Source organism: Nerophis lumbriciformis, linkage group LG11 (assembly GCF_033978685.3).
Source record: "Nerophis lumbriciformis linkage group LG11, RoL_Nlum_v2.1, whole genome shotgun sequence".
NCBI classification, from domain to species: Eukaryota; Metazoa; Chordata; class Actinopteri; order Syngnathiformes; family Syngnathidae; genus Nerophis; species Nerophis lumbriciformis.
In genome coordinates this window covers 321,562-348,468 of record NC_084558.2, presented here as the reverse complement: position 1 = coordinate 348,468, position 26,907 = coordinate 321,562, and the positions used below count along the sequence as shown (strand labels likewise).

Genomic DNA, 26,907 nt, shown 5'->3' with positions numbered 1-26,907 from the left:
TTTTTACAGGAAGTTAAAAAAGAAAAACGTACATTAGTGATGTACTCTTGTGGAGACAGGCTGAAGGTAGGCAGGTCCTCAGCGTAGCTCTCTCCTAAACCAGGTGACTCTTGACTCTGTGCATGAATGACACAATATTAGAGGAAATTACACGCACGCACATGTATCCAATTAAAACGATGCTCACTTCTGTCTTGGCGACAGGCGAGAGCTGGTGTTTAATCTGTAGAAAGACCGAGTCGAAGGCCAGCTGATGAGCCTGCTGATTGAGGCGTGTCAGCGTCCCCCTTGGCTCGGCTAACAGGTTGGAGTTCCCCGCACCTTTCTCCTGCAACACAAACATGCAGGATCGCATTAGCGGACTAGCATAACCTTGACGAGCCCTTCTGTCGCACCTTCAACGAGTAGAGCACTTCCATTAAACAGTTGTAGTCCGTCATGCTGCCCCTGTGAAGATAGTTGTACTCCTGCCAAGGATTTTTGGTGGCGCCCTTCCTCTCGGCGGCGCTGGCTTCCTGGATGCCCGCCAGGCTGCGAGGGCTGTATGTCTCTGACAGGTACTTGCCCGCCGTGCCCATGATCCTGCAGGAAAGGTTGATTAAGGACAAGAGTTGCACGATTATTAACGCCGAAGAGTTGAATGATTGAAGTAAAACATTAGCTCGCTCACTTGTTTGACAGCTGCTGTTCGAAGGCTCCACACTGTCTCAGTAACTCGCCACATGTAGCGATGATTCTGTAAAGCACGACATGACGTCTGAGCATGAGGAAGGCCGACAAACATAGAAACTAGGGGTGCATATCAGTAATCCGATTTCGATATGCGGAATTATGACGCCACACTGATAATTCGATAACAGATAAAACATTTTTTTTAAACGCTCCAATCACGCAAGATTACCTATTAGAATAAAATAGAATATAATAGAAAGTACTTTATTGATCCCTGAGGGAAATTCAGCATTTATATATTATGCTGCTGTTTGTGGGTTAAGGTAAAAAAATCAAGCACTCCTACCTCCGAGGAGGTTGTAACTCCACTTGAACTCACTGGAGTAAATAAACATGTCTTCCGTTGGTCGTGTGGGACTTCGTTACTCCTATCAAAACAAGACATTCCGCCAGAACCAAATGCCTTGGAAACACTCCATGGGGAAGAATATACAGGTAAAAGCCAGTAAATTAGAATATTTTGAAAAACTTGATTTATTTCAGTAATTGCATTCAAAAGGTGTAACTTGTACATTATATTTATTCATTGCACACAGACTGATGCATTCAAATGTTTATTTCATTTAATTTTGATGATTTGAAGTGGCAACAAATGAAAATCCAAAATTCCGTGTGTCACAAAATTAGAATATTACTTAAGGCTAATACAAAAAAGGGATTTTTAGAAATGTTGGCCAACTGAAAAGTATGAAAATGAAAAATATGAGCATGTACAATACTCAATACTTGGTTGGAGCTCCTTTTGCCTCAATTACTGCGTTAATGCGGCGTGGCATGGAGTCGATGAGTTTCTGGCACTGCTCAGGTGTTATGAGAGCCCAGGTTGCTCTGATAGTGGCCTTCAACTCTTCTGCGTTTTTGGGTCTGGCATTCTGCATCTTCCTTTTCACAATACCCCACAGATTTTCTATGGGGCTAAGGTCAGGGGAGTTGGCGGGCCAATTTAGAACAGAAATACCATGGTCCGTAAACCAGGCACGGGTAGATTTTGCGCTGTGTGCAGGCGCCAAGTCCTGTTGGAACTTGAAATCTCCATCTCCATAGAGCAGGTCAGCAGCAGGAAGTATGAAGTGCTCTAAAACTTGCTGGTAGACGGCTGCGTTGACCCTGGATCTCAGGAAACAGAGTGGACCGACACCAGCAGATGACATGGCACCCCAAACCATCACTGATGGTGGAAACTTTACACTAGACTTCAGGCAACGTGGATCCTGTGCCTCTCCTGTCTTCCTCCAGACTCTGGGACCTCGATTTCCAAAGGAAATGCAAAATTTGCATGGTTGGGTGATGGTTTGGGGTGCCATGTCATCTGCTGGTGTCGGTCCACTCTGTTTCCTGAGATCCAGGGTCAACGCAGCCGTCTACCAGCAAGTTTTAGAGCACTTCATGCTTCCTGCTGCTGACCTGCTCTATGGAGATGGAGATTTCAAGTTCCAACAGGACTTGGCGCCTGCACACAGCGCAAAATCTACCCGTGCCTGGTTTACGGACCATGGTATTTCTGTTCTAAATTGGCCCGCCAACTCCCCTGACCTTAGCCCCATAGAAAATCTGTGGGGTATTGTGAAAAGGAAGATGCAGAATGCCAGACCCAAAAACGCAGAAGAGTTGAAGGCCACTATCAGAGCAACCTGGGCTCTCATAACACCTGAGCAGTGCCAGAAACTCATCGACTCCATGCCACGCCGCATTAACGCAGTAATTGAGGCAAAAGGAGCTCCAACCAAGTATTGAGTATTGTACATGCTCATATTTTTCATTTTCATACTTTTCAGTTGGCCAACATTTCTAAAAATCCCTTTTTTGTATTAGCCTTAAGTAATATTCTAATTTTGTGACACACAGAATTTTGGATTTTCATTTGTTGCCACTTCAAATCATCAAAATTAAATGAAATAAACATTTGAATGCATCAGTCTGTGTGCAATGAATAAATATAATGTACAAGTTACACCTTTTGAATGCAATTACTGAAATAAATCAAGTTTTTCAAAATATTCTAATTTACTGGCTTTTACCTGTATATATGAAAAGCTGTTGGCCGTTTTCATCGCGGCGGGGTCCAAAAACTGCAAAAACCTCACCAGAGACGTCGGTAAGGCAATTTCCTCATGGAAATAAAATGATGGTACTGGACAGAGCTAGCCTGAGCAAGCTCCCCGCCAGCGGAGCGACTCACCCGCTCAGGTGGGCATGGAGGAGAGAGACATCCTGCAGGCTGCCGCTCCCTCTTTCATTAGATTTACATGCCGTATATGTACGTGTATGTCCAAACAGGCTAAACTGTCAATCATATCCATTAGAGATGTCCGATAATATCGGCAGTCCGATAAATGCTTAAAAATGTGAAATCGGAAATTATCGGCATCGGTTTCATAAAGTAAAATGTATGACTTTTTAAAACGCCGCTGTTACGGAGTGGTACACGGACGTAGGGAGAAGTAGAGAGCGCCAATAAACCTTAAAGGCACTGCCTTTGCGTGCCGACCCAATCACATAATATCTGCGGCTTTTCACACACACAAGTGAATGCATGCATACTTGGTCAACAGCCATACAGGTCACACTGAAGGTGGCCGTATAAACAACTTTAACACTGTTACAAATATGCGCCACACTGTGAATTCACACCAAACAAGAATGACAAACACATTTCGGGAGAACATCCGCACTGTAACACAACATAAACATAACAGAACAAATACCCAGAACCCCCTGCAGCACTAACTCTTCCAGGACGCTACAATATACACCCCCCGCTACCCCCTAGCACTCCCTCAACCCCTCCCACCTCAACCTCCTCATGCTCTCTCAGGGAGAGCATGTCCCATATTCCAAGCTGCTGTTTTGAGGCATGTTAAAAAAAATAATGCACTTTGTGACTTCAATAATAAATATGGCAGTGCCATGTTGGCATTTTTTTTCCATAACTTGAGTTGATTTATTTTGGAAAACCTTGTTACATTGATTAATGCATCCAGCAGGGCATAACAACAAAATTAAATAATAATGTGTTAATTTCACGACTGTATATATCGGTATCGGTTGATATCGGAATCAGTAATTATGAGTTGGACAATATCGGCAAAAAAGCCATTATCGGACATCTCTAATATCCATCCATCCATCCATTTTCTACCACTTGTCACTTGAGCCTATCTCAGCTGCATTCGTATCATCAGAGATAAAACAATGCAGCCAAATTAGGGATACATTTGACCACAGAGATATCAAAATGCAGAAAGAGCCCGCCTCCACCATTGCTGAAGACACATGGACCTCTCGGCAGCAGACCTTTCGGAGCCACATAGCCGCCGCTTTTTTTTTTGGATGTATGTTTGTTGGCAAAATACGAGACTACTGCACACACTGATGGATGGAAACCAGGACATAAGTTGCATTACTAATTTATGGATGGGATGTTAGCCCTACCACAGTAGCGATGTCATACTTGGTTACTACAGTACATGGACAGCTTGTCAAATCCACCTTTGTTTGTGTCGTTCTTACCCCCATGAGTACATAAACTACAGTCAACCCTACATTTAAAAGAATAATACATATCATTAATAAGTTATCTGTTATCGGTATTGACCTTGAGAAACTGGAAGTTATCGGTATCGGCTTGAAAAAAAATTATTATGACGACCTAAAAGAAACCAATGTACAATATTGACTGGAATATAAGACAAGCTAGAAGTTTAGATAAATCTAGTGCACCTATCAATTCCTTATGAACAATTTATCGTGCACGCTGTCCATAAGCTAATAAAAAAATAAAACTAATTGGACACGTTGGGAGGACTATGTCTCCCGGCTGGCCTGGGAACGCCTCGGGATCCCCCGGGAAGAGCTGGACGAAGTGGCTGGGGAGAGAGAAGTCTGGGCTTCCCTGCTTAGGCTGCTGCCCCCGCGACCCGACCTCGGATAAGCGGAAGAAGATGGATGGATGGATTGTTTTAAATTGATATACTGTGATATAAGACAACCAGTCTTTTTTGTTAGTGATTTAGACGTCTTCTCTCTGAGTAACATGGCAACTGCGCAATCAAAATAACTTTTGTGTGTGTGTGTTTTTATCAGTCTTGTTTGAGTTGAATTGTGAACTTTTTGAGCAACTCAAAAATAACAGTGACAAAAACTTGCGATGTCATCAGAAGATATCCTCAGAAGATTACAGCACCTACAAAATGGTCCAATTAGGGCTGGGCGGTGTACCGGTATTATGAGTTATACCTAGTGCTGGATAATTAATACAATTTTGATTCCGCTTTCGAATATGGCTTCTCACGATCATTAACATATAATAATCGGGAAAAAAACTATTAATCCACTGCAATGTGATTATTAGTGCCGCAGTGTGCATGCAAATTTTGGAGTTGTGACATTGAAACGAATTAAGTGAAGAAGTTGTGGATCTCAACATGGTTGCTACTTTTTATTTGACACAACACTAGTATGCCTAATCAATAATAACTAAACTTAACAAAAAAGTAAGGCGTATAATTTCCATGTTGACGTAACCGCGGACGGAGTCACATAATTGGCCAATAATTGTTTTTAAATGTCTAAACAACCTCGCGCCAACCTATCTCTCCGACCTCCTTCAGCCTTACTGCCCCACCCGATCCTTAAGATCAGCCGATCAGCTGCTGTTGACGGTCCCTGACACAAGGCTGAAGCTTAGAGGTGACAGAGCTTTCGCCGTTGCTGCTCCCAAGCTCTGGAACGACCTACCCCTGAGTGTTAGACAAGCCTCCTCTCTTCCTGTTTTTAAATCTCTCTTAAAAACATACTTTTATTCCATGGCTTTTAACACTGAGTGATATCCATCCTGCAATGGCGCCCCATAATACACCTGCTGTGATCCTGTTTTTATGTTTTTATGTTTTTATTAATTCTATTTTAATTATTTATTTTTTATCGTGTTCTGTTTGTGTTGTGTTGTGTTTGCTCGGTACTCGTTTTATCTTTTAACCTGCTCATTGTACAGCACTTTGGCTACCCCTGTGGTAAATTTTAAATGTGCTCTATAAATAAAGTTGATTTGATTTGATTTGAATAAAATGTAATCCGCTGTTAAAAGCAGAATATCACGGAAATTGACATAAATGTGAGTGAAATTAACATTTGTTTGGGAAAATAATGTGTCCGGGGCCGCTCATTCATCACCCAAACACTCAACCGCCTTGTCATGAACTAAACAATGTTGAGACAGTCACTTAAAACGCCGACTAAATTACAAAGCAAAAGCTGGCAATAACAATCCATACACCCACAACACATCTCACCTGCTTGTGTTGTTGTGAACGACATCATCGATGTAACATCAATGTACAAATAGGACAGCAGTCGCAACTTGAGAGGGGCTCAATTTTATTTTTTTTACAGCCTTAAGATGTCTCCTTACTCGTCAAGCTGAGAACAACAGCACAATAACCTTCTCCCCTCTACAATAATAACGCTGTGCGCCACATCCAGTCTGACTGCACTAACAAAATAAACTTTTCAAAAAAGTACCTTACAAAAAGCATAATGTACTTAAAGCACTAATTGATACAATTACACAAATATTATACTTTGGCCAAAAATACTGGTCAAAATTGTCCTAAGATGTATAAATGTGAGGATTTTTGCATTTAATTAACAAAACATTTTATAAAATGTTATTTGACACAAAAAGCACACACTCTCCAGTGGTAAAACACGGGTAAAAAGTACAAACAGGAAAAAAAACAATGTAAAAACTTAATTATATTATTTTTTATCTCGCTGTTGTTATTTAGATTTATTGTTATTACTATTATTATTTTACTTGTTGGGGTTTATTTGTGAGTAATTTACATCCATTTTTTAAACTATATTTAAAATTGAGTTTGAAAGGGTGTTTAGCTGCAGTGGCAATATTGTCACCTACCACACAGCATCCTGCAGTTGACAGCTTAGGTGTTCCTGGTTTAATGTTTTAAGGGAAAAAAGTATTCTAAAAATGTTGAGCTAAAAAAAACACATTTTGTTAAAAGGTAAATTATTTTCAAGTCGCTGCTGACTAGAGACTTTATTTGATATTGTGTTCATTTGTGTTTTTGTTAATGGCTGAAGATTTGAGCTTAGCTAATATTTGTTTTAAAGAAAATTGAATATTATACTTTAATATTACTATATTATTTTCAAGACTTTTTAATATTTGTATGTGCATCTATCTATGCATGAAACTTTAAAATTTCCAGAAGAATTTACTCATGTTAAGTATCCAGCAACCCCCGTGACTCCGAAAGGGACAAGCGGTAGAAAATGCATGGATGGAAGTATTTGTTTAAAAAAAAAAATTTACATCCATATTTTGGTTTGACTTTTTCAAAATGCACTTTGCGGAAAAGAATATCAGAATATATATCGTATATTGATATCAAGCCAAAATATATCGGGATATGAGTTTTAGTCCATATCACCCCGCCCTAGGTCCAATTGCACGCACACAACTCACGAGGGGGCCTAAATGCATGATAAGGATTGCTATAATATGCTAGGATGTCGTCCCAAGCATTAGTCATCTATTTACTTAGGTCACAAACCTGACAGAGTTCTGGAAGGCCGTCCAGTCCTCACGGAACACGGAAGAAGTGGGTGCGTCCTCCAGTTTGCACTTCTTCCTGATGGACCGCAGTGTAGTGGAGAAGTCGGACACATACCTGGAAAAAAAAAAAAAACACTAGCATGCACGCACAAGAGTCAATAGAGTGTGTGTTTAAAGATATTTACTTGGTGAAGAGCGCTTTGAGAGCCTTGAGGAGGCCGACCACGCCGAGTCCATCAGTGAGCTTCACACAGCGGTCCACAGCGGCACTTGCCAGGCCAAACAGCTTCCCGACAGAGTGGTTCAGCTCCTCCACGCAATCAATGACCTCACCATGCTCCTAAATGTGGACAAGAAAGTGAAAAGTGTGACTAAACACAGCCAAAATGGTTAGCATAGTAGCCACTGGCCAGTAGGGGTGCCAGAAAATGTATTCACATCCTTCTTAATCGATTCATAATTTTCAAGAATCAATTTCTAAAAGTGTTTATTAGGCCATCTCCTTGCTTACCCGCTTTACGTATTTGTCATACTGTATGTAAGCTGCTCAGAGGAGCTTTTGTAACCTGTAGCCTTTTTTGAAAATATTTTATTATAATTAATATACCAAATAATACATTGTGAAAATCAATTTGCATTGAGAATTGATTCTAAATCGAATAGTCACCCCAAGAATGGTAATCGAAGTTAATCTTGAGTCGTTGTAAGATTCACATCTTTCCTGGCCATGCATGTTTATTTACTTAGCTAGGGAAAATAAAGGTAATTTATTAGAGGTAAGGTTTTATTGGTACAAATGCATATCACATAGACCAATGTTTATTTTTGTTATGAGAGTCAATAAATCACCCTCTCTTACCTTTTACACGTGCTGTCTTTTCTCACAAATTATACAAACAATGATTTGACTTCTATAGTTACTAAATCCAAATAGTAACCATTTATTTATTTAATTGGCATCTACTGAAAGCTAGTACATGTTGAAAATGAATGTATAATATAATTCAAATACCGGTAATTAGAATGGTAGTTGAATAATGACCTGTGCAACTGAATATTGCAATAACATACTAATAATAATGCAAATAATTACAATGGGAGTTGAATAATGACCAGTGCAACTGAATATTCCAATAACATACTAATTTCTAGGTAAGAAATATAATTTAGCCTGTGTATTACAGTATAATGTATTGCAGTTTTGCTATGAGATGGTCCTCTACATGCACTACAGCACTTTATCTTTAAATTTCACAATATGCATTAGTCTACCGATACGTACAATATGGTTTATAACATATGGCATACAGTGCATTCGGAAAGTATTCACAGCGCTTCACCTTTTCCGCATTTTGGTATGTTACAGCCTTATTCCAAAAAGTAATAAATGTATTTTTGTCCTCAAAAAATCTACATGCAATACCCCATAATGACAATGTGTACAAAAGTATTCACAGCCTTTGCCATGAAGCTCAAAAGTGAGCTCAGGTGCATCCCATTTAAACTGATCATCCTTGAGATGCTCCTATAGCTTAATTGGAGTCCACCTGTGGTAAATTCAATAGATTGGACATAATTTGGAAAGGTACACACCTGTCTAAATATAAAGGTCCCACAATTATGCATGTGCATGGCAGAGCACAAACTAAGCATGAAGTCGAAGGAATTGTCTGTAGAATTCAGAGACAGGATTATCTCCTCGGGCAGGAGATACAGGACAATAAAATGCCGGACAAACCGATTTAAGAACACTTTTTACCCGAGAGCAATAGTGTCGCTGAACACAAGACAATATTGACTGTGCATGTGAGCTGTGTGCCTGGTATTTTTATGTATTTTTATCTATTTATCTATGTTCTTATGTTTTTATGTGTTATTATGAATTTGCACTAAATTAGTTTTGCATACAATTTCGTTGTACAATGACAATAAAGATATATTATATTCTATCTCGGGGTACTTATCTGGTAAGGGTACAAAAACATATCTGCTGCTTTGAAGGTCCCAATGAGCAAAGTGGCCTCCATCATCCGTAAATGGAGGAAGTTTGGAACGACCGGGACTCTTCCCAGAGATTGCCCGCTGCAGGGTGTCTCCCTCTTCAATGGCCACCTAGGCCATCGGGGAAGAAGTGCCCTAGTCATGGAGGTGACTAAGAACCCGATGGTCAATCTGTCAAAGCTTCAGCATTCCTCTGTGGAGAAAGAAGAACCTTCTAGAAAGACAACCATCTCTGCAGGAATGTACCAATCAGGTATGTATGGTATAGCAGCCAGATGGAAGCAATTCCTCCGTAAAAGTTGGCCAAAATGCACCAAAAAGACTCTCAGACCATGAGAAACAACATTTTCTGGTCTGATGAGCCAAAGAATGAACTCTTTGGCATGAATGCTAGGCGTCATGTTCGAAGGAAAGCAATGAAGCACGGTGGTGGCAGCATAATGCCGTGGGGATGTTTTTCAGCAAGAAACTGGAAGACTGGAACTGGATGACTAGTCAGGATAGAGGCAAAGATGAATGCAGCAATGTACAGAGACACCCTGGATGAAAACCAGCTCCAGAGTGCTCTTGAACTCAAACTGCGGCGATGGTTCATCGTTCAGCAGGACAACGACCCTAAGCAGACAGCCAAAATTTCAAAAAAATGGCTTAAGGACAACTCTGTAAATGTCCTTGAGTGGCTCACACAGAGCCCAGACTTGAATCCGATTGAACATCTCTGGGGAGATCTGAAAATGGCTCCATTAAACCTGATGGAGCTTGAGAGGTGCTGCAAAGAGGAATGGGCGAAACCGTCCAAAAATGGGTGTGCAAAGCTTGTGGCATCGTATAAAAAAAAACTTGAGGCTGTAAATGCTACCAAAGTATTGAGCAAAGGCTGTGAATGCTTATGTAGTTGTGATTTCTCAGTTTTGTATTTTTCATCAATTTCAAAAAGCTCTTTATAATAAACAAACTTTCACATTGTCATGATGGGGTATTTTGTGTATAATATTGAGGACAAAAATGAATGTATCCCAAATTTGGAATAAGGTTGTAACAAAACACAATGTGGAAAAAGTGAAGCTATGTGAATACTTTTTTGGATGCACTGTATATTATATTTTGTTTACCATTAGACATGTGACGTTCTTGAATGAGTTGAGTCTTTAGAATTGCTCTTTTAGGTGAATAAGAAGTTGCTTCTAGTTACATATGCGAACCAAGTAATTACCACGAATACAATATATATTTTATATACTTGTCAGAAAAATGTAAAAAGTACACTCTTTGAAAGTAGTGGTTCCTCATGATCCCTTCAGAGAGCCATAAATCCCACCTCTATTTACCACATCTTACCAAAGGAACAGCACTGATCTGGATGAGGATGTGCGTTTCCTCCAGTTCTCCATACTGCAGCTGATACGACTTATAGGGGTCGTACAGCGCACACACAAGCTCATTCACCTTCAGGAGATTATTCTCACCTAAAAAACACAGCAGACACTATTACCACCAAAATTCGAAAGAGTAATTTACAAAATCTACCCTTTAAGGTCACTACAGACCGATGTGTGGCATCATGGCGGCCTCAAGGTTGTGTCCCAGTGTGAGCGTGGTGTGGTGGAGCTCCAGCAGGGTGTCAAGGCACTTCTCTGGAGCCGCCTGTTCCATGGCCGTGCTCAGGCACACGGGGATCGAGGGAACCATAGCGCCCAGAGTCTGGATCAGCAACACGGTCACCACCTCGTATGGGTTCTTGAACACCTGGAGGGTAAAGAACATTGAAAGTGTATCCTATATCTATTAATGATGTAACATTTGACGTTTTTTTGTTGTTTTTTTACTTGGCTGCACCACTGGAGCTGAGTGTGCCACGTGGAGAACAAGGTGTCGTAGAATTCGGATAGCTGCTGATTTAGGCTGAGCTCGCTCTGGGAGAGATCCTGCCACATGTTCACCAGCTGCCCCTGGAGAGGTCCCAGTACAGACATTTATTTACATTCACACATTATGTCATAGCAAGTTATTAAAACTAGAGATGTCCGATAATATCGGACTGCCGATATTATCGGCCGATAAATGCTTTAAAATGTAATATCGGATATTATCGGTATCGGTTTCAAATAGTGAAATGTATGACTTTTCAAAACGCCGCTGTACGGAGTGGTACACAGACGTAGGGAGAAGTACAGAGCGCCAATAAACCTTAAAGGCACTGCCTTTGCGTGCCGGCCCAATCACATGATATCTACGGCTTTTCACACACACAAGTGAATGCAAGCATACTTGGTCAACAGCCATACAGGTCACACTGAGGGTGGCCGTATAAACAACTTTAACACTGTTACAAATATGCGCCACACTGTAAACACACACCAAACAAGAATGACAAACACATTTCGGGAGAACATCCGCATCGTAACACAACATAAACACTACAGAACAAATACCCAGAACCCCTTGCAGCACTAACTCTTCCGGGACGCTACAATATACACCCCCCGCTACCCCCTATCCCTGAACCCCATCCCCCCCAAACCCCACCCACCTCAACCTTTTCAGCATGTCCCAAATTCCAAGCTGCTGTTTTGAGGCATGTTAAAAAAATAATGCACTTTGTGACTTCAATAATAAATATGGCAGTGCCATGTTGGCATTTTTTTCCATAATTTGAGTTGATTTATTTAGGAAAACCAAGTTCCATTGTTTAATGCATCCAGCGGGGCATCACAACAAAATTAGGCATAACAATGTGTTAATTCCACGACTGTATATATCGGTATCGGTTGATATCGGAATCGGCAATTAAGAGTTGGACAATATCGGAATATCGTCAAAAAAGCCATTATCGGACATCTCTAATTAAAACATGATCGAGCTTTGTTTACTCACTTTATGACACTTGTAGTAGTAGGCAAGGAGTTGCGGCATTCTGTCAATTTCTGAGAAAACTTTAACAAATAGTTTGGCTTGGTCTGCACAGGGAAAATAAATCAACCAACAATGTTAGACAAAAAAAAATAATAATAAAGCGATAACAGTTGCACTACAAAGCCTAGACTTACCTACAGACATGGAATTAAATGCAGAGACTATTTGCGGGCTGGCCAGGGCTTCTAGTCTGTTTTTTAGAGCCTCCAGGTGGACACACTTTTCTGAGTAGTCTGGTGTGTCCACCAGCATGGCCAAGCTGTTCTGCATGCTTGTCAGCTTGGACGAGATGGCTGCAAGATCCTGAAAACGAGCATTTTTCTTAGATATGCTGTTGATCAGTAAAAACAAAGAATGCTTTATTGATGAACCTGTGTTTTGAAGGTCTCTTCAATGTCTGTGCTTAGTGTGGTCCATTTGTCAGCTTCCTGCAACGCTTCTGCTGCCAACTGCATTCGACTCTTCACCTGATCAATCTGCACCAGGACCTAGGATCCAAAAGAACACAAACAACAGCATTGAGTCGTTTCTATAACATATAACTAAGTTTGATTTCTATGTAGTAAGAGTACAGTAGGACTTCATCTTTAGAGTGTTTTGAAATAAGATTGTTATGATTTAAGGTGCAAGTAGAAATTTGAGTTACAAGCCTACCCGCCATTAGTTGGCGTAGCAACTGTCACAGTAAGATCCACCCAAAACATCTGGTCTTACTTGCTCGCATTAGCTTATAGCTAAAGATGGACATAACTTTGTATTCCAACCATGGGAAAGAAGAACGTTAGTGTGAAGAACAGTGCTGAGAAGAAGCACATGATAGTAATTGAAGTAAGGCTAGGTGATATTTCGAGTTTGTAAGATATATCAATATATTTTTCAACAAGATAAGAATTAAGAAAATATCCTAATATCGATATAATTTATTTCACGTTAAAATGACCAAACATTGCTTATTTGTTGTGTTCCTTGTTCTCCCCTGCTCCTCACTCCCTCTCATGGGCTACTAAACCCCTCCCCTTCCTCCTTCCAAGACTGCTTGCACGTATAAGAACATCCATGATTGGTTGGTTGTTTACTATGAAGAGCTACGATTGGTTGAGATTAGGTCAATCAGAGGAAAGATAGGGCGGGTCATGGAACCAGGAAGGGTAATTACAATTGACATCCCAAATTTTTATTTTATTTAGCCTTTATTTAACCAGGTAAAAATCCCATTGAGTTTAAGGATCTCTTTTCCAAGGGAGACCTGGCCAAGAGGGCAGCAGCAAGGTTACATTAAAAACAGTAAACAACACATAAAACATCACATTTACAACATTAAAACTTGCTCACATGACACATGTGCATACAGACAAGGTAGATTGCAATCTCAAATGATGACGAGAAAGTTGTAGAAAAGAAGAGGGAATTGTCAAGCGAGTGATTTATATATTAAAATAACTAGTGGAAGATGGCAGAGGGATTCTCTTCCTTAGATTTTTCTTTTAGCGATGTAGACGACGTCCATGAAACCCACAATGCGTGTAATTGGCCACATTTGGACAAATGCATGCGTCTGGATAAAACATTCAATTGTTGTTTACCATGTAAACCCAAATCAAAACTGTTCTCCAGTTGCCAAGCTAGCCATATTTCGCATGAGAAATGCTGCCAAAAATGTATGCCGAAGTGAGGAAGATCATAGATAGATCATTTGATTTATGTTATGTAATTCTGTACTACTTAAACAGTTTATTTTCTGTGCTGTTAATACCCATCTTGACTAACTGGGTTAATAAAAGTGCCACTGACTGTCTACAGTACAGTTGTCATTCACTTCAATTTCAGTGAATCTCACTCAAAAATGTATATCTTTATATGTATACTTTCACCGGGAAAAATATCGATATATATATCGAATATCGAGTTTAAGTACAAATATATCGAGATATACTTTTTCGTCCGTATCGCCCAGCCCTAAATTGAAGTCCATCCATCCAATTCCTACCGCTTGTCCCTTTTTGGGGTCGCTGGAGCCTATTTCAGCTACAATCGGGCGGAAGGCGGGGTGCACCCTGGACAAGTCGCCACCTCATCGCAGGGCCAACACAGATAGACAGACAACATTCACACTCACATTCACACACTAGGGCTATTTTAGTGTTGCCAATCAACCTATCCCCAGGTGCATGAAGAAATAAAAAATCCATAACATGGCCCCGAGTGTGTTGTCAATTTAGTGAAGCAATTCGCAGTTCACTGATAGTCTGCACCAAACTGATGAAGAATGAGTCTATCGTCAATCAACAATGTTGAAATAATATCAGTGAAAATATGAAAAAGCTGCTGATGGTGTGTTTGACGGACAACCACCTTGAAGGAGATGCTGTAGAAGTCCACTCTCCAATGCTGCACAATTACTTCATAAAAATAACATTCTGCTGTATTGTTTTTCATACAATATACATCTATATGGGGGGTTAGTATGTGTGCCTCACAATACTAAGGTCCTGGGTTAGAACTAGGGCTGCGACAACTAATCGATTAAATCAATTAAAATCGATTATAAAAATAGTTGGCGATTAATTTAGTCATCGATTCGTTGGATCTATGCTATGCGCATGCCCAGAGGCAGTTTTTATTTATTTATATATATATATTTTTTTTTATAAATTTTTATTTATAAACTGCAACATGTACAAACAGCTGAGAAACAATAATCAAAACAAGTATGGTGCCAGTATGCTGTTTTTTTTTCCAATAAAATACTGGAAAGGATAGAAATGTAGTTTGTCTCTTTTATCCGATTAATAATCGATTAATCAAAGTAATAATCGACAGATTAATCGACTATCAAATTAATCGTTAGTTGCAGCCCTAGTTAGATCCTGGGCTCGGGATCTTTCTGTGTGGAGTTTGCATGTTCTCCCCGTGACTGTGTGGGTTCCCTACCATGGTAAATGGGTTATACTTGTATAGCGTTTTTCTACCTTCAAGGTACTCAAAGCGCTTTGAAACTATTTCCACATTCACCCATTCACATACACATTCACACACTGAGGGCGGGAGCTGCCATGCAAAGCCCTAACCATGACCCATCAGGAGCAAGGGTGAAGTGTCTTGCTCAAGGACACAACGGACGTGACTAGGTTGGTAGAAGGTGAGGATCGAACCAGGAACCCTCAGGTTTCTAGCACGACCACTCTCCAAACCGCGCCACGCCGTACCATGAATAGATTAACGTTGACCCCGACTTAAACAAGTTGAAAAACTTATTCGGGTGTTACCATTTAGTGGTCAATTGTACGGAATATGTACTGCACTGTGCAATCTACTAATAAAAGTTTCAATCAATCAATCAATCACTCCGGGTACTCCGGCTTTTTCCCACCTCCAAAATCCTGCACCCGGGGATAGGCTGTTTGGCAACACTAAATTGGCCCTATTGTGTGAGTGTGAGTGTAAATGTTGTCTGTCTATCTGTGTTGTCCCTGCGATGAGGTGGCGACTTGTCCAGGGTGTACCCCGTTTCCGCCCGAATGCAGCTGAGATAGGCTCAAGCACCCCCTGCAACCCCAAAAGGGACAAACGGTAGAAAATAGATGGATGGAAGTGTGTTTTTCTTTTTTATATGCATATTCTATGGTAAAATTCCCATGTTTTTTTAGGGAGTGGGCAAAGACCAATTAAATTAATATCTATTTATTTCAATGGGAGTGTTTTTTTGAGTGTTTTGAATGAAGAGCTCCTTCACAGAACCAATTAATCGTAGATTGAGGTACTACTGTAGCAGTGACGTGCGGTCACTAGAGGCAGGTGAGGCGGGGCCTCGCCTGCCATCATGGAAAGAAAAAAAATGTAAAAAGAAAAAAAATGTATTACATTTTTACATGTATCCAGTGATTATACTATAAAGTTATTTTCTATTTAACTTCACCAGTTTTAGATTATTTTTATTCGAAATCGCTGAATTTTCACATTTGCCGTTCAAATACTGAGAAGAGACGGTGCGGTGAACAGCAGCCAGTTGAGGCACGTCACTCAATTGTGCCTCACCATGGATTGCGGACTCGGCTAACTGCTGGCTTGCTGTGCAGTGAGACCGTATTGCTATATGGACTATATTATACATTTCCATAGTTTAGTTAGCTGAGGTATATAATGTACAGTGTATTTTGTCAACAACTGTATGTGTGTAACGTATTTCTTGTGCTGAGCAATCATAAAACTGCTGCGAAGACGCACTGTGCCTCCTGGTGCCGGTTAATGCACCTCCGCCGCAGACTGCACCCCACGACAGGAGCGCCACACCAACCAAAGCCCACACCCTAACCCTCCACGTGCAAGACCGAATCCACCCAAAAAAAGTCACTTAACAAGAAGCCAAAAAGTGCAAAAACAACAATGCTCGCGCCGGAGGAGCAACGACTGCAGGGACACAACATTAGGTACACCTACAGACTGCAGCACGGATTTCATATTTCATTCATTCACAACTCCTCCAACATGAACACCACTGTTCCCGCACTTATAAGTAAAGGTAAGACCATAATAACGTTTTTTTTTTATTAAATGTGCTTTTTTGTGTGCTACAGTTTGTATGTGTAAAGTTAAAGTTAAGTTAAAGTAAATAAATGATAATGATAAATGGGTTGTACTTGTATAGCGCTTTTCTACCTTCAAGGTACTCAAAGCGCTTTGACACTACTTCCACATTTACCCATTCACACACACATTCACACACTGATGGAGGGAGCTGCCATGCAAGGCGCTAACCAGCACCCATCAGGAGCAAGGGTGAAGTGTCTTGCTCAGGACACAACGGACATGACGAGGTTGGTACTAGGTGGGGATTGAACCAGGGACCCTCGGGTTGGACACGGCCACTCTCCCACTGCGCCACGCCGTCCCTTACCGTACCAATGATTGTCACACACACACTAGGTGTGGTGAAATTTGTCCTCTGCATTTGACCCATCCTCTTGCTCACCCCCTGGGATGTGAGGGGAGCAGTGGGCAGCAGCGGCGCCGCGCCCGGGAATCATTGTTGGTGATTTAACCCCCAATTCCAACCCTTGATGCTGAGTGCCAAGCAGGGAAGATTGCTGGTATGAGCTTTTAAACATAACCCGTTAACTGCTGCCAATCAAATGGTGAATAAGATACTCTTTAGGGTTCATATGTTTGTAAATCTGACTGTGATGAAGTCAGTGCCTCACCAGCCATCAACCTCACCGCACGTCACTGTGCTGTAGATATTTTTAAGGTACACACACCTGCATGGACTGCACTGTGTCCTGTTCAAACTTCTTAATGTCCTCTTTGACCAGAACCATTTGCTCTTTAAGAAAAGACGCCTCCTGCTTCAAAGCCTCCACTTCTCGGAGCACTCTGGGCATGTTCTGCAGGGCCTGATTACTCGTCTCTGCAGAAAAAAAACAGCCAGTATAAGACATTTGAGATCAAATCAAATCAAATCAACTTTATTTATAGAGCACATTTAAAATTTACCACAGGGGTAGCCAAAGTGCTGTACAATGAGCAGGTTAAAAGATAAAACGAGTACCGAGCAAACACAACACAACACAAACAGAACACGATAAAAAATAAATAATTAAAATAGAATTAATAAAAACATAAAAACATAAAAACAGGATCACAGCAGGTGTATTATGGGGCGCCATTGCAGGATGGATATCACTCAGTGTTAAAAGCCATGGAATAAAAGTATGTTTTTAAGAGAGATTTAAAAACAGGAAGAGAGGAGGCTTGTCTAACACTCAGGGGTAGGTCGTTCCAGAGCTTGGGAGCAGCAACGGCGAAAGCTCTGTCACCTCTAAGCTTCAGCCTTGTGTCAGGGACCGTCAACAGCAGCTGATCGGCTGATCTTAAGGATCGGGTGGGGCAGTAAGGCTGAAGGAGGTCGGAGAGATAGGTTGGCGCGAGGTTGTTTAGACATTTAAAAACAAATAAAAGGAGTTTAAAATGTATTCGGTAACGCACAGGGAGCCAGTGAAGGGACGCTAAAATAGGGGTGATGTGCTCACGTCTGCGGGTCTGTGTTAGCAGACGAGCAGCAGAGTTCTGCACGAGCTGCAGGCGGGCGAGGGAGGCCTGGCTAATGCCTACATACAAGGCATTACAGTAATCAAGACGAGTCGAGATAAAAGCGTGGATTAATTTCTCAAGATCATGTCTTGATAGAAGCGGTTTCACTTTCGCTATTTGGCGTAATTGATAAAAGCTTTTTTGAACGACGCTGCTGATTTGTTTTTCGAATTTAAAATCTGAGTCAAACTTTACCCCCAGGTTTGTGACAGAGTCGCTGAGATACGGGGTCAGAGTGCCGAGGTCAACGTTGGGGGAGGGAGAGCGACTTGGACCGAACAACATAACTTCTGTTTTATCTTCATTTAGGCTCAGGAAGTTAGCTGAAAGCCAGACTTTGATGTCGTGCAGGCAGTCAATAAGACGTTGAACCGTGTTATTTTGTGCCATGGGAAAATAAATCTGGCAATCATCGGCATAAAAATGAAATGCAATACTGTACTTCCTAAAAATAGAACCAAGGGGGAGAAGGTAAAGCGCAAATAAAATTGGGGCAAGGATTGAGCCCTGGGGGACCCCATGTGGTAAAGGAGCTGTGGACGACATAAAACTGTCTACTTTTACACAAAAACTCCTGTCGGTTAGGTACGACCGGAACCAGTTGAGGGCGGCGCCCTTAATGCCCACACAGTTCTCAAGACGAGTGATTAAGGTGGCGTGGTCGACGGTGTCGAACGCAGCAGACAGATCTAAAAGCACCAGGACAACATATTTACCAGAATCAGTGGACAGGAGGATATCGTTAAAAACTTTTAGAAGCGCTGACTCTGTGCTGTGGAGGGCTTTAAAACCGGACTGGAACAGCTCAGTGATACCATTATCCTCTAAGAAGGGCAGCAACTGACTGTAGACAACCTTCTCTAATATTTTGGAAATGTATGGAAGATTAGAGATAGGTCTGAAGTTAGAGAGGAGAGAGGGGTCGAGGCTGGGTTTTTTAAGTAGAGGTCGTACCACTGCATGTTTAAACTCTACTGGAACTATTCCAGAAGAGAGGCTACTATTGATAATGTTAAGGACACTTGATCCAATAGAGATGGCTTTGTTCAGCGTAATGAACTACATAAAGCAAACTATACATGTTTTAACTGAACCACTGACCCTCAATGGAATTGTTGACTTCCTGGATGAATAACTGTAGCTTCATAACGAGCGTTGCGGCGTGTGCGTCCGCCTTCCCCGGTGCATCTTTCTGCACCACCTTGAAGGCTCCGTTCACCCAGTCTTTCACATCAAAATCGTCGTCCAGGAACTTTGAGAAATCCATCTGCAGCCCTGAATGCTTCAATCTCCGTCAATAATCTCAGTTGACGTCATCAAACTATTGAATAATGCTAGGTAGCTAGCTAGCTAGTTTTTCCCAAACAACGGCTTGGACACGAATAAAAAATAAATCGCCCATGAAAATGAAATAATCATTACAACTAAGTATAGTTCCAATAAGGCGACAACTTCCTCCAGAGTTATGTTTGAGTATGTAAAGATTTCAGAGCATGGAAGGTAAATGCGGGTGCGGATAGAAGTGGCAACTGACAACAATTTCCGGTTAATGTGCGCTTTGTTTACCTTCCCCAAGAAACAAATGCAGCAATGGCGAACTGACCCAACTGTTACCGACTGAGAACCAAATTCGGACAATAAATATACAGGTAAAAGCCAGTAAATTAGAATATTTTGAAAAACTTGATTTATTTCAGTAATTGCATTCAAAAGGTGTAACTTGTACATTATATTTATTCATTGCACACAGACTGATGCATTCAAATGTTTATTTCATTTAATTTTGATGATTTGAAGTGGCAACAAATAAAAATCCAAAATTCCGTGTGTCACAAAATTAGAATATTGTGTAAGGCTAATACAAAAAAGGGATTTTTAGAAATGTTGGCCAACTGAAAAGTATGAAAATGAAAAATATGAGCATGTACAATACTCAATACTTGGTTGGAGCTCCTTTTGCCTCAATTACTGCGTTAATGCGGTGTGGCATGGAGTCGATGAGTTTCTGGCACTGCTCAGGTGTTATGAGAGCCCAGGTTGCTCTGATAGTGGCCTTCAACTCTTCTGCGTTTTTGGGTCTGGCATTCTGCATCTTCCTTTTCACAATACCCCACAGATTTTCTATGGGGCTAAGGTCAGGGGAGTTGGCGGGCCAATTTAGAACAGAAATACCATGGTCCGTAAACCAGGCACGGGTAGATTTTGTGCTGTGTGCAGGCGCCAAGTCCTGTTGGAACTTGAAATCTCCATCTCCATAGAGCAGGTCAGCAGCAGGAAGCATGAAGTGCTCTAAAACTTGCTGGTAGACAGCTGCGTTGACCCTGGATCTCAGGAAACAGAGTGGACCGACACCAGCTGGACTGCTGCTGAGTGGTCCAAAGTCATGTTTTCTGACGAAAGCAAATTTTGCATTTCCTTTGGAAATCGAGGTCCCAGAGTCTGGAGGAAGACAGGAGAGGCACAGGATCCACGTTGCCTGAAGTCTAGTGTAAAGTTTCCACCATCAGTGATGGTTTGGGGTGCCATGTCATCTGCTGGTGTCGGTCCACTCTGTTTCCTGAGATCCAGGGTCAACGCAGCCGTCTACCAGCAAGTTTTAGAGCACTTCATGCTTCCTGCTGCTGACCTGCTCTATGGAGATGGAGATTTCAAGTTCCAACAGGACTTGGCGCCTGCACACAGCGCAAAATCTACCCGTGCCTGGTTTACGGACCATGGTATTTCTGTTCTAAATTGGCCCGCCAACTCCCCTGACCTTAGCCCCATAGAAAATCTGTGGGGTATTGTGAAAAGGAAGATGCAGAATGCCAGACCCAAAAACGCAGAAGAGTTGAAGGCCACTATCAGAGCAACCTGGGCTCTCATAACACCTGAGCAGTGGCAGAAACTCATCGACTCCATGCCACGCCGCATTAACGCAGTAATTGAGGCAAAAGGAGCTCCAACCAAGTATTGAGTATTGTACATGCTCATATTTTTCATTTTCATACTTTTCAGTTGGCCAACATTTCTAAAAATCCCTTTTTTGTATTAGCCTTAAGTAATATTCTAATTTTGTGACACACGGAATTTTGGATTTTCATTTGTTGCCACTTCAAATCATCAAAATTAAATGAAATAAACATTTGAATGCATCAGTCTGTGTGCAATGAATAAATATAATGTACAAGTTACACCTTTTGAATGCAATTACTGAAATAAATCAAGTTTTTCAAAATATTCTAATTTACTGGCTTTTACCTGTAATCACTGAATACAATTAAAATCAAGAGTAAAATTACTAATTCAGTGTTAAAATTTGGGTGGGTTCCTCTGTAGTGAAAAAATTGGGCCCCGAAGTTAAAAAAGAATAAAATATTGACAGTATGTCCTGTTTATATCGTCGTAGATGAATGGATATATTAGAAAGTGATTGCCCAACGTGTTTTGATGAACTGGATGCTATAACCCTTTGTGACCACTAGAGTTCAGTGTTGAATCGAACATTTTAATGTCAAACAAGCTGTAAGACGCACCTACTTGCTGGCATTTAAGGTCAGGGGTGCCCAAACCTTTTCCACTCAGGGCGGCGCACTAAAATTAATGAAATGAAAGCAGGCGGTAGCAATTTTGAGATTTTTTTATTTTCAAAACCATTACAATATATAGAAAGGTTTCAGTCATGAAACATTTTTAAAATAATTTTTATGTTTTTTTTTTCCAGAATTTTTGACTCGGGGGACCGCATTGGGCAAAAAAAATGTTGACCGGTAGCCGAAAGCCGACTGCATGTAAAGTAACTAGGGATGTCCGATAATGGCTTTTTTGCCGGTATCCGATATTCCGATATTGTCCAACTCTTAATTACCGATTCCGATATCAACCGATACCAATATATACAGTCGTGGAATTAACACATTATTATGCCTAATTTAGTTGTGATGCACCGCTGGATGCATTAAACAATGTAACAAGGTTTTCCAAAATAAATCAACTCAAGTTATGGAAAAAAAATGCCAACATGGCACTGCCATATTTATTATTGAAGTCACAAAGGTGCATTATTGTTTTTAACATGCCTCAAAACAGCAGTTTGGAATTTGGGACATGCTCTCCCTGAGAGAGCATGCGGAGGTTGAGGTGGGCGGGGTTGAGGTCGGGGGGTAGGGGGTACCGGGGGGTGTATATTGTAGCGTCCCGGAAGAGTTAGTGCTGCAAGGGGTTCTGGGTATTTGTTCTGTTGTGTTTATGTTGTGTTACGGTGCGGATGTGTTTGTCATTCTTGTTTGGTGTGGGTTCACAGTGTGGCGCATATTTGTAACAGTGTTAATGTTGTTTATACGGCCACCCTCAGTGTGACCTGTATGGCTGTTGACCAAGTATGATTTGCATTCACTTGTGTGTGTGAAAAGTCGTAGATATTATGTGACTGGACCGGCACGCAAAGGCAGTGCCTTTAAGGTTTATTGGCGCTCTGTACTTCTCCCTACGTCCGTGTACCGCAGCGTTTTAAAAAGTTATACATTTTACTTTTTGAAACCAATACCGATAATTTCCGATATTGCATTTTAAAGCATTTATCGGCCGATAATATCGGCCAGACGATATTATCGGACATCTCTAAAAGTAACCATATATATACACACATATATATAGCCTATAAATATGTCTACATAAATTCTATTATATTAATATATTGTATACATACAGTATATATAACATATACAGTACAGGCCAAAAGTTTGGACACACCTTCTCCTCATTCAATGCGTTTTCTTTATTTTCATGACTGTTTCCATTGTAGATTGTCACTGAAGGCATCAAAACTATGAATGAACACATGTGGAGTTATGTACGTCACAAAAAAAGGTGAACTAACTGAAAATATGTTTTATATTCTAGTTTCTTCAAAATAGCCACCCTTTGCGCTGATCACTGCTTTGCACGCTCTTGGCATTCTCTTGATGAGCTTCAAGAGGTGAGTCACCTGAAAGGGTTTTCACTTCACAGGTGTCATAGTTTTGATGCCTTCAGTGACAATCTACAAGGTGAATAGTCATGAAAATAAAGGAAACGCATTGAAACGAGAAGGTGTGTTCAAACTTTTGGCCTGTACTTTGAGTTTGAGTTTATTTGGAACATGCAAGCATACAACATGATACATCACAATTTCCAGTTTCTCTATTCAACATGTTCGAAAAGGAGTAGGAGGAAGCAGAGCTTATTTAATCCTACCCCCTTTCCTTTACATAGCAGTTGCTAAAACTTTTGTTTACTTCCTGTTCTTAATTTATTCACAATATACTCCAGAAGTAGTAACATAAAAAAAAATAATAATAATAATAATTAGTGAAGTAAGTTATATTTCATATGGTGAGATAAATAAGATTATCTAGAAAATGAATGGATGGATGAAATCAATTCAGAATGTTTATCATGGGTCTTCTCCTTTGTACTTTGAAAACACTTTAAGTTTGAAGAGTTTCTTAAAGTGGATCATATTAGTACATTGTTTGATTGCTTTGCTTAATCCATTCCATAATTTAATTCCACATACTGATATACTGAAGGTCTTAAGTGTTGTACGTGATTTAGATTTATTATGAATTTTTTGAGCAATTACTGTTTAGAATAAATAAATAAAATCCCCACTAAAGTTCTCAGGGAACCAAAATTAAATTAAATTAAAGTGTTATAAAAAAAACATACTTTTTTTTTTTTTACTTTCAACACGTTTTTTATTTTTTTGATTAATGCCTTTTTTGTCACTGAAAACTTTGTTTTTAACGGCAAATACACATAATATGCAATAAAAAACTGCCTGCATTTGAACTTACACCTGTGTGTATGTGCTTTTATTCCATGTTCTTGTGTTTTTTATGGTATTTTAAAAATATGTTGCAGGCCGTTTAAAATTAGCTGCGTGCCGTCAATGGCCCCAGGGCCGCACTTTGGATACTTGTAGTTTCTGTACACTTCATCCATTGAAGTAAAAAAGGAAAAGAAAAAAAAGGACAAAAAAGGCTTTTACATTATCTGTAAGTGCAAGTTAAAACTTTACTATGCAAAGCGAAAGCCATTTATCAACAACACCCAGAAACGCTGCCGGCTTCGCTGGGCTCGAGCTCATCTAAGATGGACTGATGCAAAGTGGAAAAGTGTTCTGTGGTCTGACGAGTCCACATTTCAACTTGTTTTTGGAAACTGTGGACGTCGTGTCCTCCGGAACAAAGAGGAAAATAATTATCCGGATTGTTATAGGCGCAAAGTTGAAAAGCCAGCATCTGTGATGGTATGGGGGTGTATTAGTGCCCAAGACATGGGTAACTTACACATCTGTGAAGGCACCATTAATGCTGAAAGGTACATACAGGTTTTGGAGCAACATATGTTGCCATCCAAGCAACGTTATCATGGACGCCCCTGCTTATTTCAGCAATACAATGCCAATACGTGTGGCGCAAAATGAAGCCTAAAATACAACAACAGAGACCCCAGACTGTTGAACAACTTAAGCTGTTCATCAAGCAAGAATGGGAAATAATTCCACCTGAAAAGCTTCAAAAAATTCGTCTCCTCAGTTCCCAAACGTTTACTGAGTGTTGTTAAAAGGAAAGGCCATGTAACACAGTGGCAAAAATGCCCCTGTGCCAACTTTTTTACAATGTGTTGCTGCCATTAAATTCTAAGTTAATGAGTATTTGCAAAAAAAATTAAAGTTTCTCAGTTCCAACATTAAATATCTTGTCTTCGCAGTCTATTCAATTGAATATAAGTTGAAAAGGATTTGCAAATCATTGTATTCTGTTTTTATTTACACAACGTGCCAACTTCACTGATTTGGGGTTTTGTATTTATATCTCCTGTTCAGACACCTTGAACAGCTAGTAAGCATGTGACCTGATTTTTGGAGCTGACAGTAGACATTAATTTCACATGCATTGTCTCAAACTTTACAACATGAGTTTTAAAAAACGTACATGCGCCCCCTGGTGTCAGAATAAAAAATAAAAAAAATGCAGTAAAATCAGTCAAGTTGAAGATACAGGTAAAAGCCAGTAAATTAGAATATTTTGAAAAACTTGATTTATTTCAGTAATTGCATTCAAAAGGTGTAACTTGTACATTATATTTATTCATTGCACACAGACTGATGCATTCAAATGTTTATTTCATTTAATTTTGATGATTTGAAGTGGCAACAAATGAAAATCCAAAATTCCGTGTGTCACAAAATTAGAATATTACTTAAGGCTAATACAAAAAAAGGATTTTTAGAAATGTTGGCCAACTGAAAAGTATGAAAATGAAAAAAAAGAGCATGTACAATACTCAATACTTGGTTGGAGCTCCTTTCGCCTCAATTACTGCGTTAATGCGGCGTGGCATGGAGTCGATGAGTTTCTGGCACTGCTCAGGTGTTATGAGAGCCCAGGTTGCTCTGATAGTGGCCTTCAACTCTTCTGCGTTTTTGGGTCTGGCATTCTGCATCTTCCTTTTCACAATACCCCACAGATTTTCTATGGGGCTAAGGTCAGGGGAGTTGGCGGGCCAATTTAGAACAGAAATACCATGGTCCGTAAACCAGGCACGGGTAGATTTTGCGCTGTGTGCAGGCGCCAAGTCCTGTTGGAACTTGAAATCTCCATCTCCATAGAGCAGGTCAGCAGCAGGAAGCATGACGTGCTCTAAAACTTGCTAATAGACGGCTGCGTTGACCCTGGATCTCAGGAAACAGAGTGGACCGACACCAGCAGATGACATGGCACCCCAAACCATCACCCAACCATGCAAATTTTGCATTTCCTTTGGAAATCGAGGTCCCAGAGTCTGGAGGAAGACAGGAGAGGCACAGGATCCACGTTGCCTGAAGTCTAGTGTAAAGTTTCCACCATCAGTGATGGTTTGGGGTGCCATGTCATCTGCTGGTGTCGGTCCACTCTGTTTCCTGAGATCCAGGGTCAACGCAGCCGTCTACCAGCAAGTTTTAGAGCACTTCATGCTTCCTGCTGCTGACCTGCTCTATGGAGATGGAGATTTCAAGTTCCAACAGGACTTGGCGCCTGCACACAGCGCAAAATCTACCCGTGCCTGGTTTACGGACCATGGTATTTCTGTTCTAAATTGGCCCGCCAACTCCCCTGACCTTAGCCCCATAGAAAATCTGTGGGGTATTGTGAAAAGGAAGATGCAGAATGCCAGACCCAAAAACGCAGAAGAGTTGAAGGCCACTATCAGAGCAACCTGGGCTCTCATAACACCTGAGCAGTGCCAGAAACTCATCGACTCCATGCCACGCCGCATTAACGCAGTAATTGAGGCAAAAGGAGCTCCAACCAAGTATTGAGTATTGCACATGCTCATATTTTTCATTTTCATACTTTTCAGTTGGCCAACATTTCTAAAAATCCCTTTTTTGTATTAGCCTTAAGTAATATTCTAATTTTGTGACACACGGAATTTTGGATTTTCATTTGTTGCCACTTCAAATCATCAAAATTAAATGAAATAAACATTTGAATGCATCAGTCTGTGTGCAATGAATAAATATAATGTACAAGTTACACCTTTTGAATGCAATTATTGAAATAAATCAAGTTTTTCAAAATATTCTAATT

General features: G+C 40.6%; 1 protein-coding gene across 1 annotated transcript in view; it reads right to left on the bottom strand.

Annotated features, from left to right (window-relative positions):
• The window catches only part of cog7 (component of oligomeric golgi complex 7), a 29,775-nt gene extending 9,899 nt beyond the window's left edge, over nucleotides 1–19,876 (bottom strand). Inside the window, exons 1-14 of the mRNA XM_061967688.2 lie at nucleotides 19,412–19,876; nucleotides 17,479–17,627; nucleotides 12,595–12,711; nucleotides 12,358–12,526; nucleotides 12,185–12,267; nucleotides 11,137–11,259; nucleotides 10,858–11,056; nucleotides 10,649–10,776; nucleotides 7,495–7,649; nucleotides 7,308–7,424; nucleotides 671–736; nucleotides 396–582; nucleotides 188–328; nucleotides 33–116 (exon numbers count right to left, since the gene is read on the bottom strand). Of these exons, the coding sequence (XP_061823672.1) occupies nucleotides 33–116; nucleotides 188–328; nucleotides 396–582; nucleotides 671–736; nucleotides 7,308–7,424; nucleotides 7,495–7,649; nucleotides 10,649–10,776; nucleotides 10,858–11,056; nucleotides 11,137–11,259; nucleotides 12,185–12,267; nucleotides 12,358–12,526; nucleotides 12,595–12,711; nucleotides 17,479–17,627; nucleotides 19,412–19,577 (1,884 nt within the window). The 5' untranslated portion in view covers nucleotides 19,578–19,876. The remainder of the gene's footprint in view (nucleotides 1–32; nucleotides 117–187; nucleotides 329–395; nucleotides 583–670; nucleotides 737–7,307; nucleotides 7,425–7,494; nucleotides 7,650–10,648; nucleotides 10,777–10,857; nucleotides 11,057–11,136; nucleotides 11,260–12,184; nucleotides 12,268–12,357; nucleotides 12,527–12,594; nucleotides 12,712–17,478; nucleotides 17,628–19,411) is intronic.
• Nucleotides 19,877–26,907: the final 7,031 nt, after the last annotated feature.